Here is a 25795-nt window from a genome sequence, read left to right on the forward strand (position 1 = left end):
TCTTTGCAAAATATTGGAGCCTTTGAATCTCTTTAGATGTGAGAGGGTTTTAGTTTTTTCAAAGGCTTAATGCATGGCAGGCATAAGTCAGACACCATGTCAGTCAGTGCTATTGAACTGAAACGGATTCAATTTTTTTATCAATGCCACACTTGTTTTATCCATATGCTGTCTTCAAGCTCTTGGGCTAAGAGATGGTCTATCTCAGGCAAATCTGGATTACCCCCAACTTGTTTGCAGAATGAATGAGCTGACAGCTTGCTATGTTGTAGCAGTTTACTATATAAAGTGTCACTGTAGTGTTTTTATATCGGGACTGTTCAGTTCAAAGTTTTCCCTCATTCCAGAGACTTTGTTATATAAGATTTAAAGAGCTTTATCCCCCAAAAAGTACAAAAACAACTCAAGAAGAACAATGGCTGATGTGTGTTTGCTAGCCTAGCAGGATTAATCCACAGAATACCAGCGTCCTATTGGGTGGATAAGGTAGTTAGAAGGGAGGTGTAGTAATCAGATTAATGACAACGTCATTTAATCAACTTCTGCGCTGGTTACTTACAACATTTCTGTTGTTCGTTCTCATTAGACTTTTTGTTCTGCCTGCATTAGGTGCGCTGCGATTGAAAAATGTTCTTATTTTTCCAGGATATATGATGTGTGATCCAATGTTTGCATTGCAATATGCAGGATCTTTAACCTCTTAAGATTACTCTGGTTGACAAAGACTTTTTCCTCTGTTGTATTGTGCTCGTCTGGGATGGATTAACTTTGTTCAGAGCTCCTTTTTTCTACTTTTGGTGTTGCACGAAAAACCATGACCATGTTGCGCAGGAGAAGTGAGTTTTTTGTTTTCCTGGACAATGTTCGCTCTGTGAAATCAGACACAGAGGAGCAAAAGGAAGAGTGCCAGCTGAGCCCGTATGAAGAGTATTTGCAGGTGCTGCTGCAGATGAAGATGACAAGTGCTGTAAGTGAGCAGAGACGTAAAATAAAACGTATCTTTCTATTCAAGCAGTGACAGTGGTCTGGTAACAAAGGCTGTGCACCACTCATAGGATTTCTGTGGTGTATACCATTGTGCAATATGAGAAAAAAAGAGCGTCTGCTTTGTAAAGCATTCGTTAGACGCCTGCTAATAAGACTTTTACAAGAGATGAGCTTAAATGAGTGCTGCTGTTTCCTTTTAAGCCCTTGAATGAGTTGACTGTCCTTCCAGTTACTATGACTCACAACTGAGAAGCAGCAATTTCCTGTTGCTTAACTGCTACAATAAGGGCTGGTACTTATAGAGTAAACCGACAACTCATACATGATACTGCTAAGTGACTCGGACAGCAGCAGAGGGATAAATAGCTAGGAGGGTCATGCACAGGCAGGCACAGGGAAAAAATGCTTTATGAGCATAGAAGCATGATACACGTGTGTGCATACGCCAACACACATTCTTAACTTTCAGACCGGCAGAGGCGTTGTTTCTATAAATATGCACATGGCATGCAAACAAGTGCTCTTACACATAAGGTCACCCACTGCCCCAAACAGCTGCTCATATTTTGCAGAAAGTTTGTATGTGTGTGAAGCTGTGGTCATATTTATTAGTCAACATGAGGCAGTTGCTAACTGACAGTGATAGTGAAAGTCTGCATGCAAATAGGCAGAGTTAGGTCTGAATCAAGCTAAATTGCAGAAATCTGATCCTTAACAAGTGTATGAGGCAACATCAACTGAAATCAAAAATATGAAACATCCTGCTTTCAAAAAGCAGACACCCATTAATTGAACCAGTAACAAAGCGGTTAATTTAAAAAAAGAAGAAAAAAGAAGTAAAATACAAAACAAACTTTATTTTAAGTCTGACACTCCACTGACTCCATTGTGTGCTTTAGCGCTAGAGTTCAAAGCGCTATCCATTTAGAGGTGGTGACATGCTAATATTTTGTGATGCAAATGTTTTTCCTTCTATTTTATTTTATGTTAGCTTTGCTGATAGACAGCAGGCCAGCAGCGTTAACATGTGGAAACATACTCACTGCACATCATCTGATCTCCACTTATTTCTAGGTTGCTCTGCTCTGCACTGGGATTGGGGGGGGGGACTAACGGTAGCTAGCTAGTGGCAGTCCAGTTTCCCACCAGCTTCATTTTTACTGCAAAACCCTTTTAGAATTGTGTACTATGTTAGCAACACTAGCTGTGTGGAATCAACATTATAATTAACAATGCTAAAGAGGGTTATACAGCTCAAAACTGAGCTGCTTAGTCACCGTGGAGAGCTGAGGGGAGACCAGGTAGTGGGCACACACAGTGTTTCCACAGAAACACGGTTCAAACAGATTTACTAGCTGTAATGGCTGAATGAGCGGTGCTGCTTGCTAGCTCCTACCAGACCTAGTTGGTGCAAATGCAGTTAACTTAACAGTATCGAAATTAACGTATACTCTGACATGTGTTATCGGTCAAAAATATTCTCGATTGATATCCCAAGTATATATATATATTTCATTGGCATTTCTAATAATGGTCCAGGTCCAAAAATAATAAAAATCAATACGTGGTGGCAGATGTTTTAATGGTGGCAGGCCGCCACAAATAAATGAATGTGTGGGAAACTTACAGTAATCCAGATATTATAAGTGTATGAGACACCAACAGCAGAAAATGATTTTTTTTAAAAATGAGTCCTAGGCAGCAAAATGGATTTACCTTGCTGCACTCGCTAATAACTGGCTAAAAACTGTCTGAAAATTGTCTTTGCATTCATTTGTTGAATCCTCATGTAGGGTGGGTGCACAAAGGGGGCTGACGGATCGCTCTCAACCTCTAATAACCCATGACAACTAGCTGAGGGTTGCTATTCAGTGGTCAAGCACATGGTCATCGGTCTTTGTTTACGTGTGTGCACGAGCACATTTGTGTGTGTGATTCCGCCCTCACTTTTCCTGTGACTTCTCTCCGACACAGGGGTTACACCGGGCTATGGAGGCATTGTTCCGCCCCGCTTTCTCATACAAAGCCCGGTGTGTGTTTGAGAGAGGGCTTGGCATCTCCCCCAAATATTTGTTCTTGCTGCTGGACGCCCACTGTCGCGAGTCACAGTAAAGCGCTGCATTGACCAACTCACGGACCACACAGTAGATTCAGTGGCTCTGCGTTACTGCTCTGTGTCATCTCTCTGCTGTGTCTGCTGTGGTCAGTAAGGCTTTTGATAATTACTCGAACAGTTCCAAAGCAATAAACATTTTCTGCTGCTTCGCTTCATTCGATGAGGCAGGGCAAGTTTTGCAAGAACAATTGGACTAGTTGTCTATTATTTGAATTGGCAGCATCCTCACAGACTAATGACCACATTTGGATGAATGCAGTTTCCTCACCCTTGTCATTTTCACTGCAGTTTGGGTTTTGTTGGCTAACAGGGCTCCTGAAATAACTCATTCATGGTTACCGTAATGGCTCTGATTGATAAAAGCATAAAAACTGACACCACTTTCTTCTCTCTCTATACACAACACTAATTGGGCGTATGGACGCAGTCAGTACTTTCATTGTCTCTGACATACCACTTTTTTCTGATTTCGAGCAGTGAATGGACTCTCTCTGTGGTGGACAATGAGGTATATGGGGTTTCAGTCAATCTTTGATGTTTTCAGCACAAACCCACCAACCTCACCTACTGTCCTTGCTCAGCACATTGCACCATTAAAAAAAAAAAAAGACAAAAGCATCTCTAGGCCTTTTGTCCTATTGTCCCCCTTCCAGCTGAACATCTGTCCCCTCAGCCTCTGTGGATTCTCCCCAGCTCTGGCGTGGCATCTGCTAGACTTCACGTAGATAGCACTGTGACACAATCTGAAACCTTAAAGCTAAGTTTGGAAAGTTTTAAAGCTTCTTGTGAAAGCTTGATGCTAAGTTTTGAAAGTTTAACACTTAGTTGCAAAATCTTGTAGCTGAGTTTTGGAAGGTTAAAGTTTTTTTTTTTTAGTACCCGCAGGAATGTATTCATAGTTGCAACAGAGCATTGCAAACTGGAAAATAGTTATTTTTATTTTGATTTAAGTGCATGGAGGTTATCGCTTGAGTAATCTGAGTAATGGTTTCATGAAAGCAATAGCCACAAATGTGATTTCCATCAGTTATGTGTTTGGGTCAGTTCATATGTCAATCCTGTACCCTTACTTATCAGACACAAAATGCACCCATTTATGAAATCTTGATGATAATAATAATAATAATAATAGCATCAGTACGCTTTAACAGACACATGGGAATTTTTGTGCGTTAGATTTGAGTTTTTTGTTGATGTCTGAGTCACATCTTCATTTACATCTATTTAAATTATTATGTAGGGATTTCCTGTTGTCTGATAATTTCTCTCAGTGTACCAATGATCCAACTCCCCTTTCCCCCCTCTCGTGTGTTTGTAATGGTGCATTGATTTTTGCTGTGATCATCAGAGCAGCAAACCGGCCTCTGCAGAGTCGGCAAGGCTGTAATAAAGCAGGTGTCCCCAGGAGCATTTTTTTAGTGGTCTTAAAAACAGTGCAGTTGTGTTATCACCAAACATGCTGTGAAGTGGTTCTACTCAGGTTGTGTCATGGATCTGGATCTGTCTTTTTTTTTTTTTCTGTGATCTCATTATAGTGCCTTTTTTTCTCCCTAAAACAGAGATGACCATGTCAAACAGATGTTATTTAGTGTTGTCTACATTCCTGCATCATGACTCATCTTGTTTCTAAGGTTGACAGGTGCATTATTATGTCAAACCCATCTTTCCCGAGGAAATTTTTGGTCAGCTCAGAAAACAGTTCTTCCACATGCTCTATTTATTCTAGACCTTGTTTCTTTGAAACCTACTGGGGATTTTTTAAAAGAAAATGCAGCAGCAGCAGCAGTGTTAGTGCCAGTATTATTACTTGACTGCCTCCTGTGGTGGAAAGGAGAAGAACAGGAAGCCACTGTAAGATTTAACAGCTTTTATTGTGGACTTTGCATGTGACTGGTGTATGTAAGGAGAGGAAGTTGTAAATATTTAATTGTCTGCAGATTCTGTGAATGGGATTTTTAAAAAAAAACATTTCGTTGATAAAAATAAATCCAGTGGTATATAGATTCCAACATTAGGAAGTGTGCAGTGGTTAAATTTCACTTTCAGGTATTCAGTTGCTTCAAAGACTGAATCATTACAGTAGTGATAATTAACCAGGGTTTCCCATTCATTATGAATTTGGGGCAGTCTGCTACAAATAGATTTTTATTTTTGGAGCTGGACCGTTCCATCAGGAGTGCTGTTATACTGTTACGTATAGCACCACACTCTCTGAGCCCAGAGCGTACTCTGGGCACTGATGGAGTAGCAGAACGTCAGCCGCATTTAAAGTGAAACTTCACCGTTGATACTGTTGGGTCTGAAAGTTTGCGTTCACTCACAGCAGAAGCCTCTCCCATCCATAGGATTTTTCTCATCAACTGTGAATGGACCGACAGATCAGTTATCCTGCCCAGAGTCACAAACTGTTACTGAGGAAAAAAAATAACTCATGGAGCGCCCAGATGCGCTGCGTTCACTGACCTGCAAAAAGCTCAGAAATTGAAAGTTGAGTATACCTGCTTGACAGCCTTTTTATTTAAAAAAACTTCTGTAGGAAGCTATCAGGATATGTGATAATTATGAGACCAGCTTAACCTGCACCAGACTCACCTCTGTCATATGCTTGTTCTTGTATTTGTAGAGGGAAGAGAAAAGGGTCAGTGTGATCTGATCAGGAATGGTTGCTAAATACTGTGCATTAGTTGAGATTAACTGGCGGTCTAATACATTAAACTGCGCCATAATCTCCATCGGCAGTTGGAGGTCAGGAGGCTGATCCTTAAACAAGCATGTATTTGTTTTCTTACAGCACATGGGCAACCTACATATATTTAGTAACGGCTGCTTCGTGTGTCCTTTGTTCTCCATTTGAACCTGTTTCCCATTTCCTGGATAATGAAAAAATATTTAGCTGTGCACACTTGTATTTATTTTCTTTCATGTACTACCACAATAGTACATGCATCACAGTGACTGGGTTTGAGTCCTGAAATAACAAGCAGAGAGGGGCTGGTTTGTTTCCTGAAAGGATCTCCCACTTATTCCCTCCTGCAGGAGCAGGGTCAGGTGTCAGAGGTTGCAGATGACAGCATGGAAGTAAAGACTGGAGCTGGAGCAGGAGTTATTAGTCTTTATGACGGGGGCCCATAGAAGGAGGTTTTACAGAAATTCCATTGCATGTTTGAACATAAGTTGGGTAACTGTGCAGCCTGTGACAGAGTGCCTGACACTGTATGATTTGCATGCAGTGACCACATGCTAACTTCTGTAACAAAGCAGATTTATTTATTTCACATTTTTTAAATACATCTTTTTCTAGCTGAAAGTATTTTTTTTCACCAAAACAAATCTGTTCTTGGCATTCTGCCTCTTAATAGTTTTTATTATATATATATATATATATTCAAAACAAAAGTTGAGCTGCTTACTCCCTAAAGGCTCTCTTGGTCAGACTTGAGGGTGGCCACCATGTTTCCACAACTTGTGCACCATCACGCAAAACTGGTCAAAAAATTTCTTGGTGGTTGAACAAATAACGGTTAACCATTGGCATTCTTTGGAGAAATGCATTTTTGGAACTTGTCAGTTACTGCCTGGTGATAGTTTAGCTTTATATTAGCATTTATATATATATATGCATTTATATGCAAATATGCTTTGACAGAGGTTGGCTGAAATGAGCGACGTACTGATGAGGAAGTTTTAGCCCAAATATCTGCTTGCTACACCACACTGGATCTCCGAAAATATCTGACGCTGCCCCCAGAGGTTTATTGTTGCCACACAGATGGGTTCTGAGATTGCATACTTGTCTGCGTTGCTAACTGACTCCTGTCATTGGATCTGTTTTCTCTGACCAGTGCCAAATCATTTCAAACAGGTACAGAGCTTTGCAAGTTGAAATGTGAGTTTGTTGGTGTAAGAAAGCATGGAGACTAGAAGACTGTATGCTCACATCTGACACAAAATGTGTTGTTGTCTTTGATAGTTGCCTCACTTAGGCTCATCATTTATTAATCACCTCTTTCTCTTGGAGCTGGAGAATCGCTTTGATGATGGGTTTTCCATTTTACCAGAGCAGCCTCTATCCCATCTAATATTCGCAAAGACTCATGAGCTCAGAGTGAGTCATCATTTTGCGAATCATAACCTTTATTTTATATATCGTGTAAGATTTCAAATATGGTGAAGAGTTTATGAGGTCCCAGGAGCAATTGGATACCCCGCCCCCCACCCTCTTAAATTTAATCCCCTCCCATGTAATCCCGCCTCCCTGTCATTTCTACTCCTTTCAACCCCCCTCACTCTGTTTTTCCGCTCTCTCTCTCTCTCACTATCCTCCTCTCCCATCCCACTTATTCCACCTTACGCCTGATGGAGCATTAAGCCTGAATGCTGTGGGGCAGCCGTGGCCTCAGATTCAGAGTGTTTGTGTGAGGGAGCAAGCGCTGCATCGGTTCCTCTCCTGCTCCCTGTGATTCCTTCTCCTTCTAGACAATCAGGAATTTACTTGTTAAATCTGTGCAGTTTCTTCTGTTACTGTGTGGGAGTGGGGTCAGCGGACATTGTTCCAAACCACGACACTAATCTGCACTCGGATACCTTGGAAATGGGACGCCCTTTTTGACCTAACCTCAACCCTTTGTTGTGCCGTTTTTTTGGAGTTGGATGGACATTTTGTGGATTTGGATATTTCAAAAGGGTACACAGTCCACACAGAGACACGCTGGATAAGATGGTGCCCCTGCAAAAAAGGGTAATCTGAGTTATGTGTGTGGGAGAGAGAGGAGGGTTTTATGTGCATGATGGAGCTGCAGGGACGATTGTTTGGTCGGTGCCTTCAAGAGATAATGAAGTAAATGCTGTTTGATGACTAACTGGCACATCATTCTGAGAATGAGCACGCTCTTGGGCATAACAACGAAAGGTTTGTTGTGGAAACAAGAGAAATAGGTGTCTTGAGGACACAAACAAATAGAGGTGACGTGGAGTTGCTGCATTTTGTTTTTATCTTGTCATTCTTCTGTTGAGTGGTTTGTTGATGAGTGATTGCTCATTCAGACTGACTAACAATGCAGAATGGATACCCCCCCCCCACTCTATTGTTGTACTTGAGTGCTTTAACCCTTTGAAACTTGGGAAAATTGGTTTGATTCATTATGGAAACACTGAGAAAAAAAGACAATGACCAACTTTTTTTTGCCAAAAAAGGCACATTTCAAGAAATTATTAATTTGAAAAAAAAATATTTTAGAAGCTAGTTAAAAAAACTCTCAAACTAAACTAAATTGAATGAACATAATTATATATTTAATATTATTCTACACAATTCTTATATTTTTAGTTTTTTTCAGGTAATTTCCATGTTTATTTTATGTTTTGTGTTACATGATTTTTTTGACTAATTTTTAAGTTGTTTTTTTTGTGTTTTATTTTATATTCCTTCTTAGTTGCTCAATGCCTGACTTCCATGGAAAGAAAGAAATCAAGCCAATCTGCTCAGGTGTTAAAGGGTTAACCCCTTGAAACCTGGGTGAATTGGATTCATAGTTTTGGGTAACAAATAACCCACAAATATGCAAGAAATTTAAAAAAGTGCAAGGAAATTACCTGAAAATTAGCAAAAGAAAACCAAAACAAACAAACAAATATACAACAACAACAGGGGAAAGTAAAACAAACAAAGGAAATGATAGGAAAAGTGCTTAGAAATTGTTATAATTCTGTAAAAAAATAATTTAAAATATTTTAATAATGATTATAAGATATACTTATGTGGACATTTTCCCTATTTTATTTTAGAAAAAAACAAATCTAAATCTAATTATCTAATTGCAATTTGTGGGACATTTCTTGCCAAGTTACCCCCCCCCCCTTTTTTTTTAAGAAATCAAACTAATTTGCTGAGGGTTCAAAGGTTTAAATATTTGCGTGTGTCTGAATGCACCACAAGAACATTGATGTCGAGTCAGGTTTCAAAGGGTTGACAGGAAGTTATTTTAATTTTTTATTTGTTTATTTGTTATTTTATTTTTATTTGTTTATTTGAGTGCTATTTCAAAGGTGTTTGAGAGACATCGTCACACTTCATATGACGTCTGATGTTAATAAAGCTGCAAAAATACATCGTCTTGAAATCTGATTTTAACAACTTAGTCAGTTAAGGATACCTGAAAGGGCTGCACAACTGTGGAGGCCAGAGTGTAGCTCTCGAACTCTTCATCACCACAACCGCTTCCTGTTCCTTTGATATCAAAATGCTTTTAGTGCAGAGACGCTTCAAGCTGGGTACATTGCGTGGTTTACTCAGAGAGTCAGACGAACTTTCCGAGCCAACACTTCACATGCTTAGTGTGTCGTGCTCGTGAAGCTTTTAGCTGGACTCAGGAAGACTCCAGACATGTTGGAAGAGAGGATGGGGGACTGTTGGAGCTACACCAAGGTCGTTTTTTTTGGTTTATTTTAAAAATCACACCCGCATTGTCACGAATATGGTTTGATAGTGAAGTATGATTATCAGCAAAGATTAGCTGTAGCATGTGTGCAGATGAAATACTCTTTTTTTGAGAACTGTTGAATTTCAAGACATGACCTCAGCCAACTAGAGGCTCATTTTTTCCTCACAAGTCATACACAAATCATGAATAATGAGTTGGGCCCCAGCAGCTGTATTTGGTTATCAGTAGTGTTGGCTTTTTTTTTTTTTAACTATGAACTACATTACAGCCTCTGTCAAAGACCTCACTTTTAAATTGTATTAAGTATATCAAGTGGAAACTCACCTGTCACAACTGCAACTTAAAATGGCAGAGTCAGTCAAAGGCCAGACAATGTCACATTTGAAGGTGTTGAATGTATAAATTGTAGCCTTGAGAGTTGGTCAGAAGCTGTTGTCCGATCAGCAGCTGAGAAGAAACAGGTTGTTTCACAACCACATAAATTGAGTGGAGGCAGATGAACAACATTCTCACAATGAATGTAAGTTGAATTTTTAGAAGATTAGGATGAATTTGACGAGGCTATTCTCAAATACAGGATGCTTAGTAATATTTGACGCGATGCATTTGAATTCAGCATAATGTCCTGTATAAAATACAACATCTGCTTCAAGGTGATTTAATCTTTTATTATGCTTGACATCTCTTCCTTTTTTTGGTATACTTGATGCTGTTATATTGCTATTGCTCTTGTAATCTGAGTGATTTAATCATTATATCTTTGTCTTTTCTACAGGATCAGTTTGACAACTTGGAGAAGCATACACAGTGGGGGATCGAGTTTGTAGAGAAGTACACCAAATTCGTCAAGGAGAGGTCAGAGATCGAAACCAACTATGCAAAACAAATTAGGTGAGTACTTCAAGGGATACTTTGCCAGCTCTCAACCAGCTTTGTATCATAACAATGTGGGTAGTATGTGTAAATGAACTTTGGTAAACTTCCCTTCATCTTACCAGTGCCTAGATCTCTCTGCTCATCTCTCGCAAAACATGTCATCCAGCCTAATTTCGCTGGCTCTGGGGCTGTTTCTCGAACTACTGCCATCACAGACACAAAGAGTTTAGAAGCGGATTGAGAGAAAGAGAGAGAGATGCCCCTCTTTCTCTCTCAAAATCAGAACAAGCTTAGATCAAATGGTCATTTTCTCACCTAAAATGTTTTCAGAAACATATTTTTGTGTACTGTTTGGCCGTCTTATGAGAATTTTTGAACAAGAAGAGGGCGCCATACTGTTTCCTGAATGGTGAAAAGGGAAGCTGAAAATACTGAGATCAAACGGAAAAATCTAATCAGTACTGATCAAATATGAACCAAGATTTTGCAACTGCAATGCCTATTTCTTGCTTTAAATGTTTTCAGAAACATATCTTAGTGCACTGTTTAACTTGACTTTACTATAGTTTTTGGCTGCCATATTGTTTGTCAAAACAGATAAGCTCACATGATGTCACCTAACCAGTGGAGTAGTGCATTCTGGTAGTTGTAGGTTTTCTACCTCTCGAGCTAAAGCAAAAGCCAGCCTTTTTCATTGTTTTCTACAGTCTTGTAGCAACAATTTCCAAAGTATTTGAGTCTTTCTGCTACACAGACAGCCCAGTTTAAAAAAACATCTTTCCAGCAATAAAATACTTCTTTAAGTAGAGTTATAATCCATATTCAGAGTTGCATGGCTGTAATTAGGGTCCATCCAGGTGGCTCTTATAAAGAAACCCCCCCCATCTGCATCATGATTTGACCTACTGAAGTGTCCTTGAAACAGGAGACTGAGTCCTTACCAGCTTCATATGTAGCTGACTCTGACCTCTGACCTCCCTCTGGAGAGTGAAACTGAAATGGGAATCCCCATATGGGAAGCAGCACATTAGCAGTGTTGTATTACAATAATAAGCACAATTGCTGTATGCCAGCGTAGATCTAGATAAACAGGCGAGAAGAGGATGTCTATTCCATCTTTCTCTTTTTTGTGTCTATAAAGCGTCTTTCTGTCTGCCTCCTTGTCGTGCATGCACGCTGTCTGCTGTTGCTAGCTTCTGCTTCAGGCAAGAGGAAGTCAGGTTGTAGGGGGAGGGGGTGGCGCTTGTGTTTCCATAGAGACTAGTAGGTATCAGCATTATCAACCCCAGGTCTGACCCAGATTTTTTTTCCCCTTGTCGGCCCCGCCCCCTTCAGTTCTCCCTACATACACTGTGTTTTGGTGCAGTCACTGATTTTCAGAGGCAGTGGTCTGAGCATGAGCAGTCCTGCACTGAGAGAATCCATCTCATAAGTCCTCGTGCATCCCAACACAGTGGGAGATACCCCCCAAATCCATAATCCCCATCTATAAAGAGGCCTCGCAATATGGCTAATGCTCTAAGTATCGACCCCCAACCCCCCCGTTTCATAGTGATTATTCAACCAGTATTCACAACCCAACCCCAAAACCTCAGTTTAAGTCCTCTTGAGATAATAGGACTAGTAGTCTGTGTTTACACGCATGCATCATCCATAAAGCATCCCTGCACCCATGAACTTTTCACAATCAAAGACACACACATATCACACAGATGTGCATTTTTTTCACACAAATGCTGTTTTAAATGTGTGGATTGATTTAATACGTCTTAATTCTGCTCCAGTTTCTCTCGGTATACATTTGCTGAAACATCTGAATTAACCATTTGAAACCTGGAGAGGCATAGCTTTTCTTGTGCTTTCTTTAAGAGCTCAGGAAAAATGTAAAGGGAAAAAGAAAATGGCCAAGGGAAAACCTATATTTATAACTATCATAATTACATATTTAAATTATGTGACAGAATTACTATAAATATTAAGCATTTATTTCAGATCATTTTCTTGTTTGCTTACTTTTCTTCTTATTTAAAATGTATTTTCTAAACTAATTTTCAGGTAATTTATTGTATGTTTTACTTGTTTCTTGATAATTTTTTGGCCATTTCTTCTTTTGTTGCTCTTTGGCCTCTTCCTATGTTTTTTAAAGACATCAACTCAATTTGCTCAGGTATTCAAGGGTTAAGAGAAATAACATCACACTCACCAAAAGCAAGTGATTAGTCAACAGCAAGCTTTTGTTCGTGTGTACATTTTCTCGATAACTCGTAATTTTATCCATGCTTTGAAGCCACATTAAAGCAGCTTCAAACAGATATTGCATCAACAAAGATAAGCAACCAAAGACTTGAACACATACAGATATCCAGTAATTGAATTAGTCAGCGTCTGTCTACAGTATGTTCGACAAAAGGACCGGGGTAGACTCGTCTTGCCATGGCAGGTTGGCTGTTATTGAACCTCAGGCTCCACAGATGGTGCGGATGTTTTCAGTCAATGTGCTTACACAGAGCACCCGCTGTCAAACTGGGTCTGTTATCCTGTAGATACACACACACACATACACACACACACACACACAGACACGCACATGTTCATTGGCACACTTGTCAAAAAAAGGCTTAAATGAGGAAATTAGGACGTACAGACAGGATAGCTTGAGTCATAGGGTTTTCCTGTGTTTTCAGCACACTGCTTCTTTGTTGTGTTACTACTTGGCCATACCTCAGGACTAATTATCCCTTTTAATCAACTTAGCTCATGAAATCAGGCTTAATCTAACAGGGACGCTTAAACCAAAAGAAATGCAGGGCTGTTGGATCTAATAAAGTAATGGAATTTGGACCTTTTTGATCTAGTCCTCTTTTCTTTCATCTGTGTTGTGTGGCATTGCATATAACTGGAAAGGTTTTGCAGATGTAGTTTTGCCAGTGCTCGCTTGCTGGTATGGCTAAATGGGACATGGAATGCTTGGTCGATTAACAAATAAATCAATTGACAGAAAAGCAAGCGGCATCAGTTTGGATTATTGATCAGAAGTTTGTCATTTTTCAAGAAAAAAAGCCAAACTTTTTTCAGTTACAACTTCTTTATTGTGACAATGTGCTGCTTTTCTTTCAAATGTGAAGCTGAAGTTAATATCTTTGGGTTCTGGAGTGTTTATTGGATGAAATAAGCAGTTGAGGACATCCTCTTGGGTTCTGAAAAGATGTAATTGTGATAAATGATGTTCTTTTTCACTGTTAAAATTGTGATTTTTCACAGTTGTTTGACGACTTACAGACTAAATGCTAACTTTATTCTATAGGGCTATCTGTTACACGAATCTGGTGGTGTACCATGATACAGGGGTTACGATTTAATATACAACTTATCCTCATACATTGGTTCATATATCTTATGAAAATGCACAAACAACAGTTTTTATGATATCTAACAAATTAGTGCCACACAAGTGATGTTACATACTTAACGTAAAGTTATGTAAGTTATGTTTAGAAAAAAAAGAAACATGGTGACAACATACCTTAAAATAACTTAAAAGTTCACTTGGTTACACACAGTCCCATACATCAGTATAAAAGGGGAAAGTCCTGTGTTTGTTTGACCACCCCAGCCTACCTCCTAATGTTGACTACTTCCTTCTTTACTCCCATCAGCGTATTGGTCAGATGATCGCAGCCTTCCCAATTACGTGCATTACACCCAAATTAATGGCTCATGATTATGTGGATTATATATGGATTTTGGTACATTACATTTTGTAGGTATATGTGCAAACAGTGCACAAGAACAATCTTCACTATATTGCAGCAAATTGGGACACTGTAAGCAAGGCAATATTTTGTCACTTTTTAAAACCTAACTTTGCAGTTAACGGTACAGCATTTGTGACTCTGCCTGTTTAGGAGGGCCGTGTTCTTTGTGTTGAGGCTAGTTATATGTTTTTATGTTGCACTGGAAGATACAAATGACTGAAGAGAGGTTACTGAAGGATCTAGCGGGCAGGGGCTTAAAAACAGCACAGAATTAACCACTGGCACAATCTTTTCATGTAAATTATTAATTAAAAATCTATGCAGTGTTTTTGAGAATTGATACAGTATCATGAACATAATATCGCAATATCGATATTTTCTTACACGCCTAATATTCAGCAGATCGATCATGAAAACATTTTCTAGTTTGTCCCTTATGTTATTAGTTACAGATTTTCTTTCCCCAGTGAATGCTGATGTGAAAAAACCCAACAGAAATGGGCCAGTTAGAGATTAGTAATTATTGATCACCAGCTGAACAAGTAAACTACATGAAATGGCCTACATTCCTCACCAAATGAACGCCCTCTATTACACTACTTTGTACCGTTTCTATCACCACACTAACCACACACTGCACTAATCCCACGAATAATCCTTTCGGTGTAAACATGCACAATGCTTCAGTCTAGTCTTTGCGGGGCAATGCATTAATGCCTCCTCCTCCCCCAAATTCCAGTCTGGCATAATCCATAATGCAGTTGGAATAGAGTCATGCTAACAAAAGAGACTGGGTGAGGGTGTCTTTATTGTGGTTACAGTGTCAGTCTGTATGTAGCACTGATGTGGTATCATCTCCAGACAAAGACACACACATACATACGTTGTTTGATCATCCTAATTAAGTGCTAGCTGCCTGTTACTCTAATTTTGACAGGTTTGTCATGTTATTGAAAGGAGCAGACAAATACAATCTGACGTTTGACATCTGGCAGTGAGTGACTGAATGAGTTAGTGGGAACCGGCACTATAATTAGAGATGGGGTGAGAAGGACAGAGAGAGAGATAGACTGACAGATCTGCCTAGCAACAGTGCAAACACCACCAGGGAGGAGAGGCGTGGGGGATGTGAGCAGAGCCAGACACACATAACATGTTTTTTTTATTTTTTTAACACGTGCATTATTTATTTCAGTAGGAAACAAACTGAGGCATTTAGATTCCATCAGTGACAGTGAAATTATCTTACAAGGGGATGAGGATAGAAAACGTGTTTGGGACAGAGATCTTTACATCGAGATGAAAAGACGCAGTTAACCTGCTCTTGTGACATCAGGAGACGCAGCCTCTTGTTTCCTGATAATGCTACTTTGTAAATAACAGATTTGTGTTAATATTGGCAGGAGGAGAGCTAGTTCATGTTTGACCTGAGCAGCCACTGCCTGACACTAACAGCTCATGGAGATTGTGTTGAGTTACATTATGACTTGTGCAAGCTCTATTCAGTAAAAAAAAGTATTGGGTGAAAGTAAATTCTAACCAAGATTTCCCATACATTCATTCGTATGTTGCGGCCCACCACATTTACAGCATCTGCTGCCACAAATAAATGTTCACCTTGAAAGTGAAACTTAATTGTTCATTCTGTTGGGGTGTAAAAGTTTGCATTAACAGCAGCTGCTCCTGTCATCCGTAAATATGATCTGATCAGCATTAAATGGATCAACGGATCAATTATCCATGTGAGTCAAAAACTGCTTCCGGAAAAAAAAAAGAACTAATGGAGAACACAACCTCCAAAGTTACAGAGGGTACACACAACGATACAAAGGGTTACACACGCTTTTAAAGACAAAAAACAAAAAACGCTGTTTGCTGCTGTCGTAACGTCGAATGTAATCTTGTAAAACGTAGCTTTTGGTGAGAAACTTGAATAAATATAGTTAATTCAAAGAGAAATTTTCTGATGTTTTCACATCAATGTAAAATAGATGTTTTATATGTAGTAAAACTATTTTGGAGCGGTTCTTTTTTTTAACGTGATATTAAAGGTTGTCTCATGAATTTGTAAGATTGGATTTATGCCTGTTCAAAGGTAGTGTAATGATGGAGTTAATTACTTTACACTTACAGTTCAGTTGACTGCTTTACCTCACCATCACAGCGCCTTTTACTTTGGCACTACATTTTTCATCCACCGCCAGTCAGCTGTGTGGGTCAGAAAGTGCTGTTAGAAGCTGTTACATGATCCGACTGAAACAAAACTTCACGCTGAAAACACTCTCAATACAGCATCCACTTAGATTGTTATTGTATTTTTTAGGAAGGCCTTTTTTTAAAGTGGCTAAAACATGTATTGGATATCAACCCCTCTGTAAAGCATTGTAATGCTGAGCTGTGGGGTGCGCACCCTGACTGTTTCTGCAAACCAGGAGCACGCTGACCGCCAGCTACTGTGTGGAATACACTGACTGTACATAAGTAGTTCAAACAGCCCCACTTCAGAAATCTCGAACTATCACTTCAAACATTGGTATTGGCCCAGAATTTCAAAACCCCTTTAAAACAGGATTGGAAAAGTAAATTATGACTCCCTTTTGTGTCCTTGTTGACTTTCAGATCTGCTCTGTAGTAATGAAATGGCTCATCTTGTTTGTGTTTGCCTATTATTTGTATACGTGCACCACTCGGTTGTTCATTTTTAAATGGAGAACAGTGGTCTTTAATTAGACAAAGAGTCCTGAAAGCATAAGTACACAATATGCACCTACATCCATCAGAGTAGGGTGCATGTTATTAAGTTCTGTTGACAGAGCAGCCTCCAAACGCAGTTGGGTGGTGAGTGTGTCACACTGTCATGGTGAAACAAAGGTGACATGATTTACTGGAGCCTGTCAAGCAACACAACAGTTGCTAGGTTGAGAGAAGGACACTGAAGGACATAATCATAATAAAGGTTACAGTGACATGTTTTCTTTCATCCCTGCACAACATCACATTTTCCCTTCTCCTCCTTCTCACAGTGCTCTCATCTTGTGCCACTAACATGCAGCCAGAGTCAAAACAAGGGCAATGGCTGCATAAGAAAAGCATGCTTTTTCTTCTGGTGACTGGTTCTGCATGCATGCTCCTGAGGGGGCAGTGATTTATGACCTGAAGAGAGGAAAGGGGGGATGAAGTCGAAGAAGCAGAAAGCACTCTGCTGGATTGAATGGTGTACTAGATGATGCTTTGGCAGGTCTATAAGGGCATTGTCAGGGAAATATAATGGGGAGGGTGTACTACAGTCTGCAGACTGTGCTCTTAGGAAAGATACTGTAAGAAATGTCTGACATGGCTCAACTCTTTGTCCTCACAGGAATTTATCAAAGAAGTATCAACCCAAGAAGAACTCACGAGAGGAGGAAGAGAGCAAGTAAGTTCAAGGATCTTGCACAGAGATATAAGGGATATATCAACATTTTCAGGTGGTCTGCAGATCCTCAAAAAGTCTCAGAATTTCTTAACTACTTAATAAATAATATTCTTGGCCTTGGCTTTAACCTTTTGAACTCTGCAATAGAATTAGACCACGACCACACTGGTATTTTTGCTTGTTGTGATGTCATTTATTGGAACATTTTCAAATGCTTCATATCCTCAAAATATGCACAATCTAAAAAAAAGATTATTTAAGTCAATGAAACATGATTGACTACAGTAATTCAATAATATCATTAAAAAACTCTTTGATCCAAAGAATGAAACATAAACAAAATTTGGAACTACTTACATTATTAAGAATTATTTAGAAGTTGAGATATACTCATTTTTATGAGCAAAGTGCAAAGGCCACACATTTTGCGTAGTTTGCACCACATACAACATAGTGCAAAGATGTCATCATGAGCGTACAATGTGATGACAGTGAAAACAGGATCCTTCGCTTTCTGCTGCAAAAACAAAGAACGTTCTTGCTATTATGGTTTTTATTTTAGATCGATATATATACAGCAATCTCTTGCAGCCATTATGGGAAAAAAATCTGCATAATTATGGCAAAAATGTCACATTTGCACATCACAGAGAGACAGGAGCCTTGACTTTCTGATGCAAAACAATGAACGTTGTAGCTATTATGGTTCTTATTTTAGATCTTTTTTTATAGAGGATCATGCAAACAATGATCTCCCTTGGCCGTCCTTGGGATGTCAATTTTTAAAGAGTTAATCTTATCCTAGTTATCTATCCTTTAATTAATTAGAGCAAGTAAAGCTGCTCTGTGTGAAGGTTCACATTCTTGATGTTATAAATCTTTTCTACCACTGAACTTGTGTTTTTACTTTATGCTTGTGTTTACCTGCTGGCAAAATGTAGATTAACCTCACTCACTCTAACCATACTCCTACATGAAAGTGACCTCTGCACTGGCCCACAAACATAACGTTTTACGCACCTACAATGCTTGCATAAGAAAAAGATGATTTGTTAAAAGAATCTGAGGTTAATCTGGTGAAATTTATCTCGAAAAGGTCTTTAAAAGCATCATATTTATGTGCCTGTTACCTATAAACACCCTGATTTTGATACACAACCCCCTTGTCACAGCACATTTATGTTTTTAGGGGCAGAATTTTGAATTGTTGGACAATCTGTTGAAGTGAGCTGTTTCCCCCTGTTTCCAGTCTTCAAGCTAAGCTAATTGGATGCCCGCTGTAGCCATATATCTCACCTTACTATCCTTTTTTTATTAACTTTTTTGGAGAATAAACAACAAACACATTAATACACAGCAATATACCCCCACCCTCCCTCACCCCTGGCGGCATCACAATCAGATTATAATAGGCCTTAAAGAATCTACTGAAGAAGAAAATCAAGACATTATTAAGGAAAAAAGAGACGTAAAAAAATGTATTGATTTTTTTTTTCACCTTACTCACTGCCAAAAAATTCTATTTCCCAAAATACCAAACTATTATTTTAAGTTTTAAGTTCCTTTTTGTACCATAAATCTGCTCTAAGCAAAACCAATAACTATATCTGAACAAAATGACTGTGTTTCATCTTTCTCCTGACGTCACTTCCTGTGTCTTATCAGGTACACCTTCTGTCGAGCCTTCCTGATGACACTTAACGAGCTAAATGACTACGCGGGTCAACACGAGGTTATAGCCGAGAACCTGACGTCTCAAATCATCAGTGAGCTTTCGCGCTACCTGCAGGAGCTCAAGACTGAGAGGAAATCGGTGAGACATTTTGTCACATTGACATTGATTTGTGCCATTTTTCATTTCCTTTTTTATTTCTAGTTCTTCATCTGTATTTTTGTCCATGTCATTGTGTCATTCTCCTCTTGCTAGTGCTTTAAATCAAACATTTAGTATAGACAGAAGGACATGGGCTCTGTAAAAGAGAACAGACACACTGGCCTACAAGAAATCAAGCAGCCCGTTCGCTCTGCACACTCCATTCTGCATGAGGTCATCGCTGAGTAAATATAGATGCACCCAAAGGCTCGCCAGAAGAGCAAAACGTGACTGACTGAGTCCTTTTTATGGAACAAAGTCATCGTCTCTCTATCATTACAGAATTATTTCTCTCTTTTACAGAGCATATTACAAAAGATTGGTGCACCACACACTATTCTTGAAAGGTGAAGTCACTTTGGTCCTCACCATTACAGAGTGATTTGGACCTGCAGCGCATGATTCATAGATAACAGTGTGGTGCCCATTAAAATCAGCAGAGGAGTTGGAGGAGCGGAGAGAAAACTATCCAGCTGGAAAAAAAGTACTTTCTGAAAAATCTGTCACAGGCTCTTATGTCACGGAAGTCCAGCTGAGGGAACTGGAGTGGAAAACTAAAACCAGAGGGCTGCTCAAAGGCACAGTGACCGTTTTTAGAGTATATGTGCACAACTGGTGACATCTCTGTTGCTGCAGCTGCTACTTAAACTAACTACAGGAAGCCCTCGGGTGCATTATTAGTGATCAGTTTTGATTTGCATCTCGGTTGCAGCAAATTGCAGAGAGAATGGGGATTTCCAGCACTTCATCCACCCCCTCCAGGCCCATTTTGCTCTTTTGGCTTTGTTGTATCCTGGCTTGGTTTGCACCTGTATCTTCAGTGTCCATACAGAGGGTCCATGGACAGACCCCTGCTGTCCTGAGGCTGCAGGATGTCACTCTGACATCCCTCTTCCTCTTCCCTTCTCTGCACTTTTCCTCCATTTTTTTTAAGTCTCTCTCTCTTTTTCTTTCCCCTCTGTCCGCCTAGTTTGTCATGTGCCTGACTCTCTTGACTAAAAAAGCCCTCATTTAGCCAGTGCTGGGGAGTTTCCCTTCATAGCATGACTACATAACTCTCAGTGTCTTTTCTACACAGAGGATCATTTTATCTAAAAGGCACTGAGCAAATAGTTTCTTTGCCATATTCAGAGCAGCGTCCTTGTAGGGTAAATGTAGCCCATTTAGCTTTTTTATTTCTCTTTTAGTTTTCATTCAAGGACACACTCTCACCCTCAACACACATTCATGAACGATATAGCATGATAATGGAAAACCCTGTGTTCAAAAGGCTAATAAGCTACAAACCCTAAGATACAAAGAAAAAGCTTTTCATTGAAATTGGTCTTTTTTTCTATAGTAAGTTCGTCTTTAAGGCGATTAGAAAAAGCAATATTCTGAGAGTATAATGTGAAACAGCCATTGCAAATGACTTCCCCAACTTCCAGTATTTCTTTTGCTCTGGTTTCATTAACATTCATTTTTAAGCTCCACTCAGGATACATCAGCTCGAATAAATTCTTTTTCCAAACATATAACTATTGCTACATTTAGGCCTAGCACCCACACTTCTATGGCATTTTGGAATCCCTAACACAGAGAACATTTTCCAAAACCATTACCCAGACACCTATCCTTGCTTCCTGATTGGATCTTCTCAGTCACGACCATAGACTGGATATAAAGATGGACGACGTGTCTCCACTTCCTCCCACTGTAAAAAAAAATGAGGCCAGTATATCCAGCGCCCCTGACACAAGCACACCGATTGGCACACACAGCTGTCAATCATGATGTCAAACCCCATCTGTATAGCATCAGATAAACTTATCAAAGAGATACCTATACTAACATCAGCATGATAAGAACTACTTAAAATGTCAGAAACAATCTTTAGGGAAAAATTATTTGATGTGTACTTTGAGATTTTAGTTCGGCCCATATCCCATCCGTTAACATGAAGGGGCGGGGTTTATTAAATGACAACGATGACAGTCTGCTTTCCGTTTACATCGGCACAGCCATGCCCAATGTACATGATGGTCATGTCATATGCATTTTCAGGCGTGTTGGTATGGATGGAGATTAGTTTTGAAAGAGGACAAAAACGCTTGTTTGTACAGAGATCATTTTCTTCCTAAAGCAGTATTTTAAAACAAAGACATATAAGTGTGGATGTTGCCTCTTTGTGTTTTTCTCTTTGATTTGAGTCATTGTCAGACGAAGCTTTGCAGGCAGAGCCAGACAGTGAGATTAGAGGAGTGTGAGGACCTGCCCATCCTGGGTTTATAGAGAGCTTATTGCACAGGTAAAATCCACACTACTAACCAGAAGGGGAAAAGAAAAATAATTCCTCATTATGTTTCTCACATGGGGCTGTTTTGTAACTCTCCTCACATCCCTGTGCTGTTTCCCTGAGTGCACCTCTTGCTAAGCTCAGCTTGGGGTGCCACAGGAGGTGAGGCCTGGAATGCTGTCTTAAAGGATTTTCTTTGAGAGGAGCTTGTTTTTACAAAAGTGGAAACTGTTTTTTATAGATTGCTTCATTTAATGTGTTCAAACATTTTTCATACATTGTACTGCACTTATAAAGAAGAAAACATCAAAATATCTTAAATCATAATCATGACCACAATAAGATACCACCTAATTTGCCCGGCATTGCTTCTTTATGGCCTAATAGTGTAGCAGCCGATGATGTGGAGCAGGCAGGGTTAATACGGGATGAACAGCCTAAGTCTCAAAGGACTGTGATTGTGCTGAGGAATCATAATAAGGTGTTCGGTCAGCAAATTGCAGTCCTCCCGAGGCCTCTGATCACAGGGCTTAGGTATCCTCTCTAATGAGGAGTGATAAAGACCCTTAAAGACTCTGCAAGACTTTCAGAGATGTCCCGTTCACCGTGCCACTTGTAACATTTTTAAATCAGGATTCCCATGGTCATGAAATACCTGGCAAAGTCATTTGAAATTAAAAAAAATCACAGAAAATCATGGAATTTTCTTGTGCAAAATGGAATTTTTATCATCCATGGGTACCACAGAGATGCAAAAAAACCCCAAAGAGATACAAAATGACCACAGGGATGCAAACTGACCTCTAAGAAATACAACCCCAAAGACACATGAAATGAACTAAAAGTGACACAAAACAACCTCCTAGAGAGACACAAAACAACCACAAAGAAATGGAAAAGTACTATAAAGATGTGAAATAACGTCAAAGAAATGCAAAACAATCCAAAAAAGATGCAAAATTACCACAGAGATGCAAAGAACCACAGAGACTCAAAACGACCACAAAGAAATGCAAAACAACCCCACAGAGATGAAATCTCATCTCAAAGAGATGCAAAAAAAACCAAAAAAAAAACAGAGCCACCAAATGACCAACAAAAAGATGCAAATATGCTCAAATACATGCAACTAAATTATATTTTTTTCACCATAACATACGTTTCTTTATTTACTCCCAGCACTCTTTCTCTCAAATGATGTTTGAATAGAGTTTGTATCTGATATGTAACAGAATATAAGCAGGGCAAAAAGAAAACACTTTTATTACAGGTCCTTGAAAAGTTATAGAAAGTTTTTCCATGAAAATGTGTGGGAATCCTGTTAAATGTTGCTACACTGTATTCATCACATGTTACTGATGGAGTCCAGTTGCGGGTTACTTCAGCCTGTGCTCTTTTGTATCCACTTGCACCCACAGCACAGCACAGCACAGCACATAATTATATCTTTGGGTGTTTGGCGGGGAAGTTCTATCTGTCCTATCCTGCTGCGATGTGACATGTTCAACCAGCTAGAAAAATTGAAAAAAGAAATACATCTTATTCAGCTGGCAGGGCCCCAGTGCATTTAACGAAAAGTCAGCTGAAAACTATAACGCGCTATAAAACATCTTTAGGTGGGTCTGACAGAAATTACTGTACTCATTCATCTCTTAGGGGGCAGAGAAGAGAGCTGCAGACAGAGGAAGAACAATGTGTCTCTCTGGAGTGGCCTCACATGCCTTCTTGTGTTGAGTGGACAGACAAATTGGAAGAGGGGAGGCAGAATTAATCGTTCTTCGGTATGAATAACCTCTGCAATAATACAACGTTTGAACACCTAATGATCAAAACATGAGGAGAGAAGTCTCCGGAGCTCTCATGAGGTTTAATCATGTCTCTAGTCTGCAGATTTTGTATGACTTGTGGCTATTTCTAGTACCAAAAGAATATATGTGTGTTGACAACTGTGCAGGACTGCAGGTGCACATTCCTATGAAGCAAGTCACGTCAATGAATGACTAACAGATCAGAGAGAGCTCGTTTATGTGTGCACAGATGTACATGTGCACCTCTTCACACATGTAAACTTAAAAATGCAGATGCGGTGCTGGAGCTAGGATTTCACTCCTCTCTAATTTGACAGATATCTTCTTGCTTTCACTTTTGCTCAAAACTTCTAGAAAGGTTTATCAACATATATGTGGAAGGGATAGCTTGTTAGTCACACTTAGCCCCATCGCATCAGGTCTGTCTCATCTCAGCTCAGTCAGGTACAAGGATGACACCAGAAAGACGAGATAGTTTCTGAGGTACTAACTTTAGACACCACAGTACACACAAACACCTGTAATAGCAGCAACTCCACCTTTGCTGCATAGACAAGGATGAGTGAAGAAAGGGTGACAAGAGTCGATGTGTGTTCAGACTCAGAGATTATACATGTGTTGCACTGACGCTGAAAACCTGTGCATGCATACTTTTTTTCCACACAGAAAATTAATTAATTAAGAGCATGAATAAAGAATTGGACCAATAAGTAGAATTTATAATGGCACTGGCATAAAATCGTATCACTTCCCATCTGTAGCCAGTTGTCTATAACTTCATCTATTCTTACATACCTTGGTTAAGCTCAGTCTCCAGAATAAATGTTAGCATTGTACAATTCTGCAAACCACAAACATGTCACAATTGTATGTTATTATGTAGAGAATATGTTTAAACTTTACATTTCTTTAAGTTTCAACAACTCTGTAGTTAACTTGTGGTTGTGTTAAGGCACAACAAACCACTTTGTTATGGTGGAAGGATCATGTTTTGGCTTCAAAGCAGTTTAGGTGGCACAATCATGGCTGTCGATGACTCACTATAAACAACCTGTTTAGTTGTTTGTGTGTATATATATTCAACTGTAATACTACCTGGAAGGACTCTGGTGATCTGTGTTGTACCAGGAGGTGCACAAGAGCAGCGGCCAGCAAGAGGAATTCCTTTGTCGATTAAAATGTAGTCATAGCACAGGCAGCAGTCCTGCTTCTGATTATTAAGGAAACAATAAATCTACTGATGTAATATGGCTGGATTGATAATAATCAAAAATTTCCACACCCACTTTTATCACAGCTAATATGTCGATGTAGTTTGGAGTCCAGAGTAGAAAATCTGTTTGCGTGTTAAGTCCAGCTTTCTCTCTCTCTGTTACTGTGTCTAAGTAAATGAAAGTGGCAGCTTCAGGTCAGCGACCTGTTGAAGTACCACAGATGTGCTGGACAGTGCCAGCAGACACACGCTGTTACTGAGAGGGACAGAGAAAGATGGGCTGTGTCAACTCTTTGTTGTTGTGAAGAGCTGGATGGGCCGAGAGGTAATCTGCAGTCTGTGTATTTTAACACGGACGCCAACACTGCAGAACATCTGCATAAATGGCTGCAGCATCTCTACCTGCATCCCAGATGGCTGTTTGTCACAATCGATGACGCGCTCTCTTTCATCACTCATGTTTGAAAGTGAATGAGCTCATGTGATTTGGTCGTGGTCTGTAGATCTTCATCGTCCAGCAGGATCTTGTGAATGTGATGGAGCTATTTGGGCAAGATTGTCTGCGTGGTTTGTTTATCTTCATAGTGACGGGAGATTTGTTGATGCAGACAGCACGCAAGGCTGAGTATTTTTCAGATATGTTGTTATGGAGATAAATATTTGGTTGGAATAATGCTGCACAGTAACAATGATGTCACGCAGTCTGCTGCTGCGAAAAGGCTTCAAGGTATCTCTGATGTATCTTATCATTATTAATGAGGCATGTTTTCTTCACCGAGTAAGACTCTTCTTATCAAAAAGGAGTTTTTCAACTGACCCCGACCTTTAAATTCCTATCATGCATCGGTTTTACTGTAGAGGCTCCACAATGTCCCATTTTCTGTTAGGGCTGAAATACTTCCTCTGAAACACTGGAGCACTTCCTTATTTTACCCAGCTTCCCTCGAAACTTTGGGAAAAGAGAAGTGCGACTACGTCAGGTTAACCAGAGCGCATTCTCACTAACTCCTCTCTTTATGTCCTGTGTTACTCAGGTG

At 39.6% G+C, this 25795-nt stretch overlaps 1 protein-coding gene across 14 annotated transcripts in view; it reads left to right on the forward strand.

The window, feature by feature from the left end:
- fnbp1b (formin binding protein 1b) overlaps positions 1 to 25795 on the forward strand; it is an 81812-nt gene that overhangs the window by 13201 nt on the left and 42816 nt on the right. For 3 of the 14 annotated variants that reach the window (XM_088071427.1, XM_088071433.1, XM_088071436.1), the window contains exons 1-4: positions 610 to 967; positions 10319 to 10434; positions 17533 to 17589; positions 19255 to 19402. In XM_088071427.1, the coding sequence (XP_087927553.1) occupies positions 815 to 967; positions 10319 to 10434; positions 17533 to 17589; positions 19255 to 19402 (474 nt within the window). In that variant the 5' untranslated portion in view covers positions 610 to 814. Of the gene's footprint in view, positions 1 to 607; positions 968 to 7494; positions 7842 to 9379; positions 9528 to 10318; positions 10435 to 17532; positions 17590 to 19254; positions 19403 to 25795 lie in introns of those variants that run through there. The other 11 variants (XM_088071426.1, XM_088071428.1, XM_088071429.1 and 8 more) reach the window with 8 other exon arrangements.

Source organism: Plectropomus leopardus, chromosome 20 (genome assembly GCF_026936395.1).
Source record: "Plectropomus leopardus strain MGB_pleo_1.0 chromosome 20, ASM2693639v1, whole genome shotgun sequence".
Classification (NCBI taxonomy): domain Eukaryota; kingdom Metazoa; phylum Chordata; class Actinopteri; order Perciformes; family Serranidae; genus Plectropomus; species Plectropomus leopardus.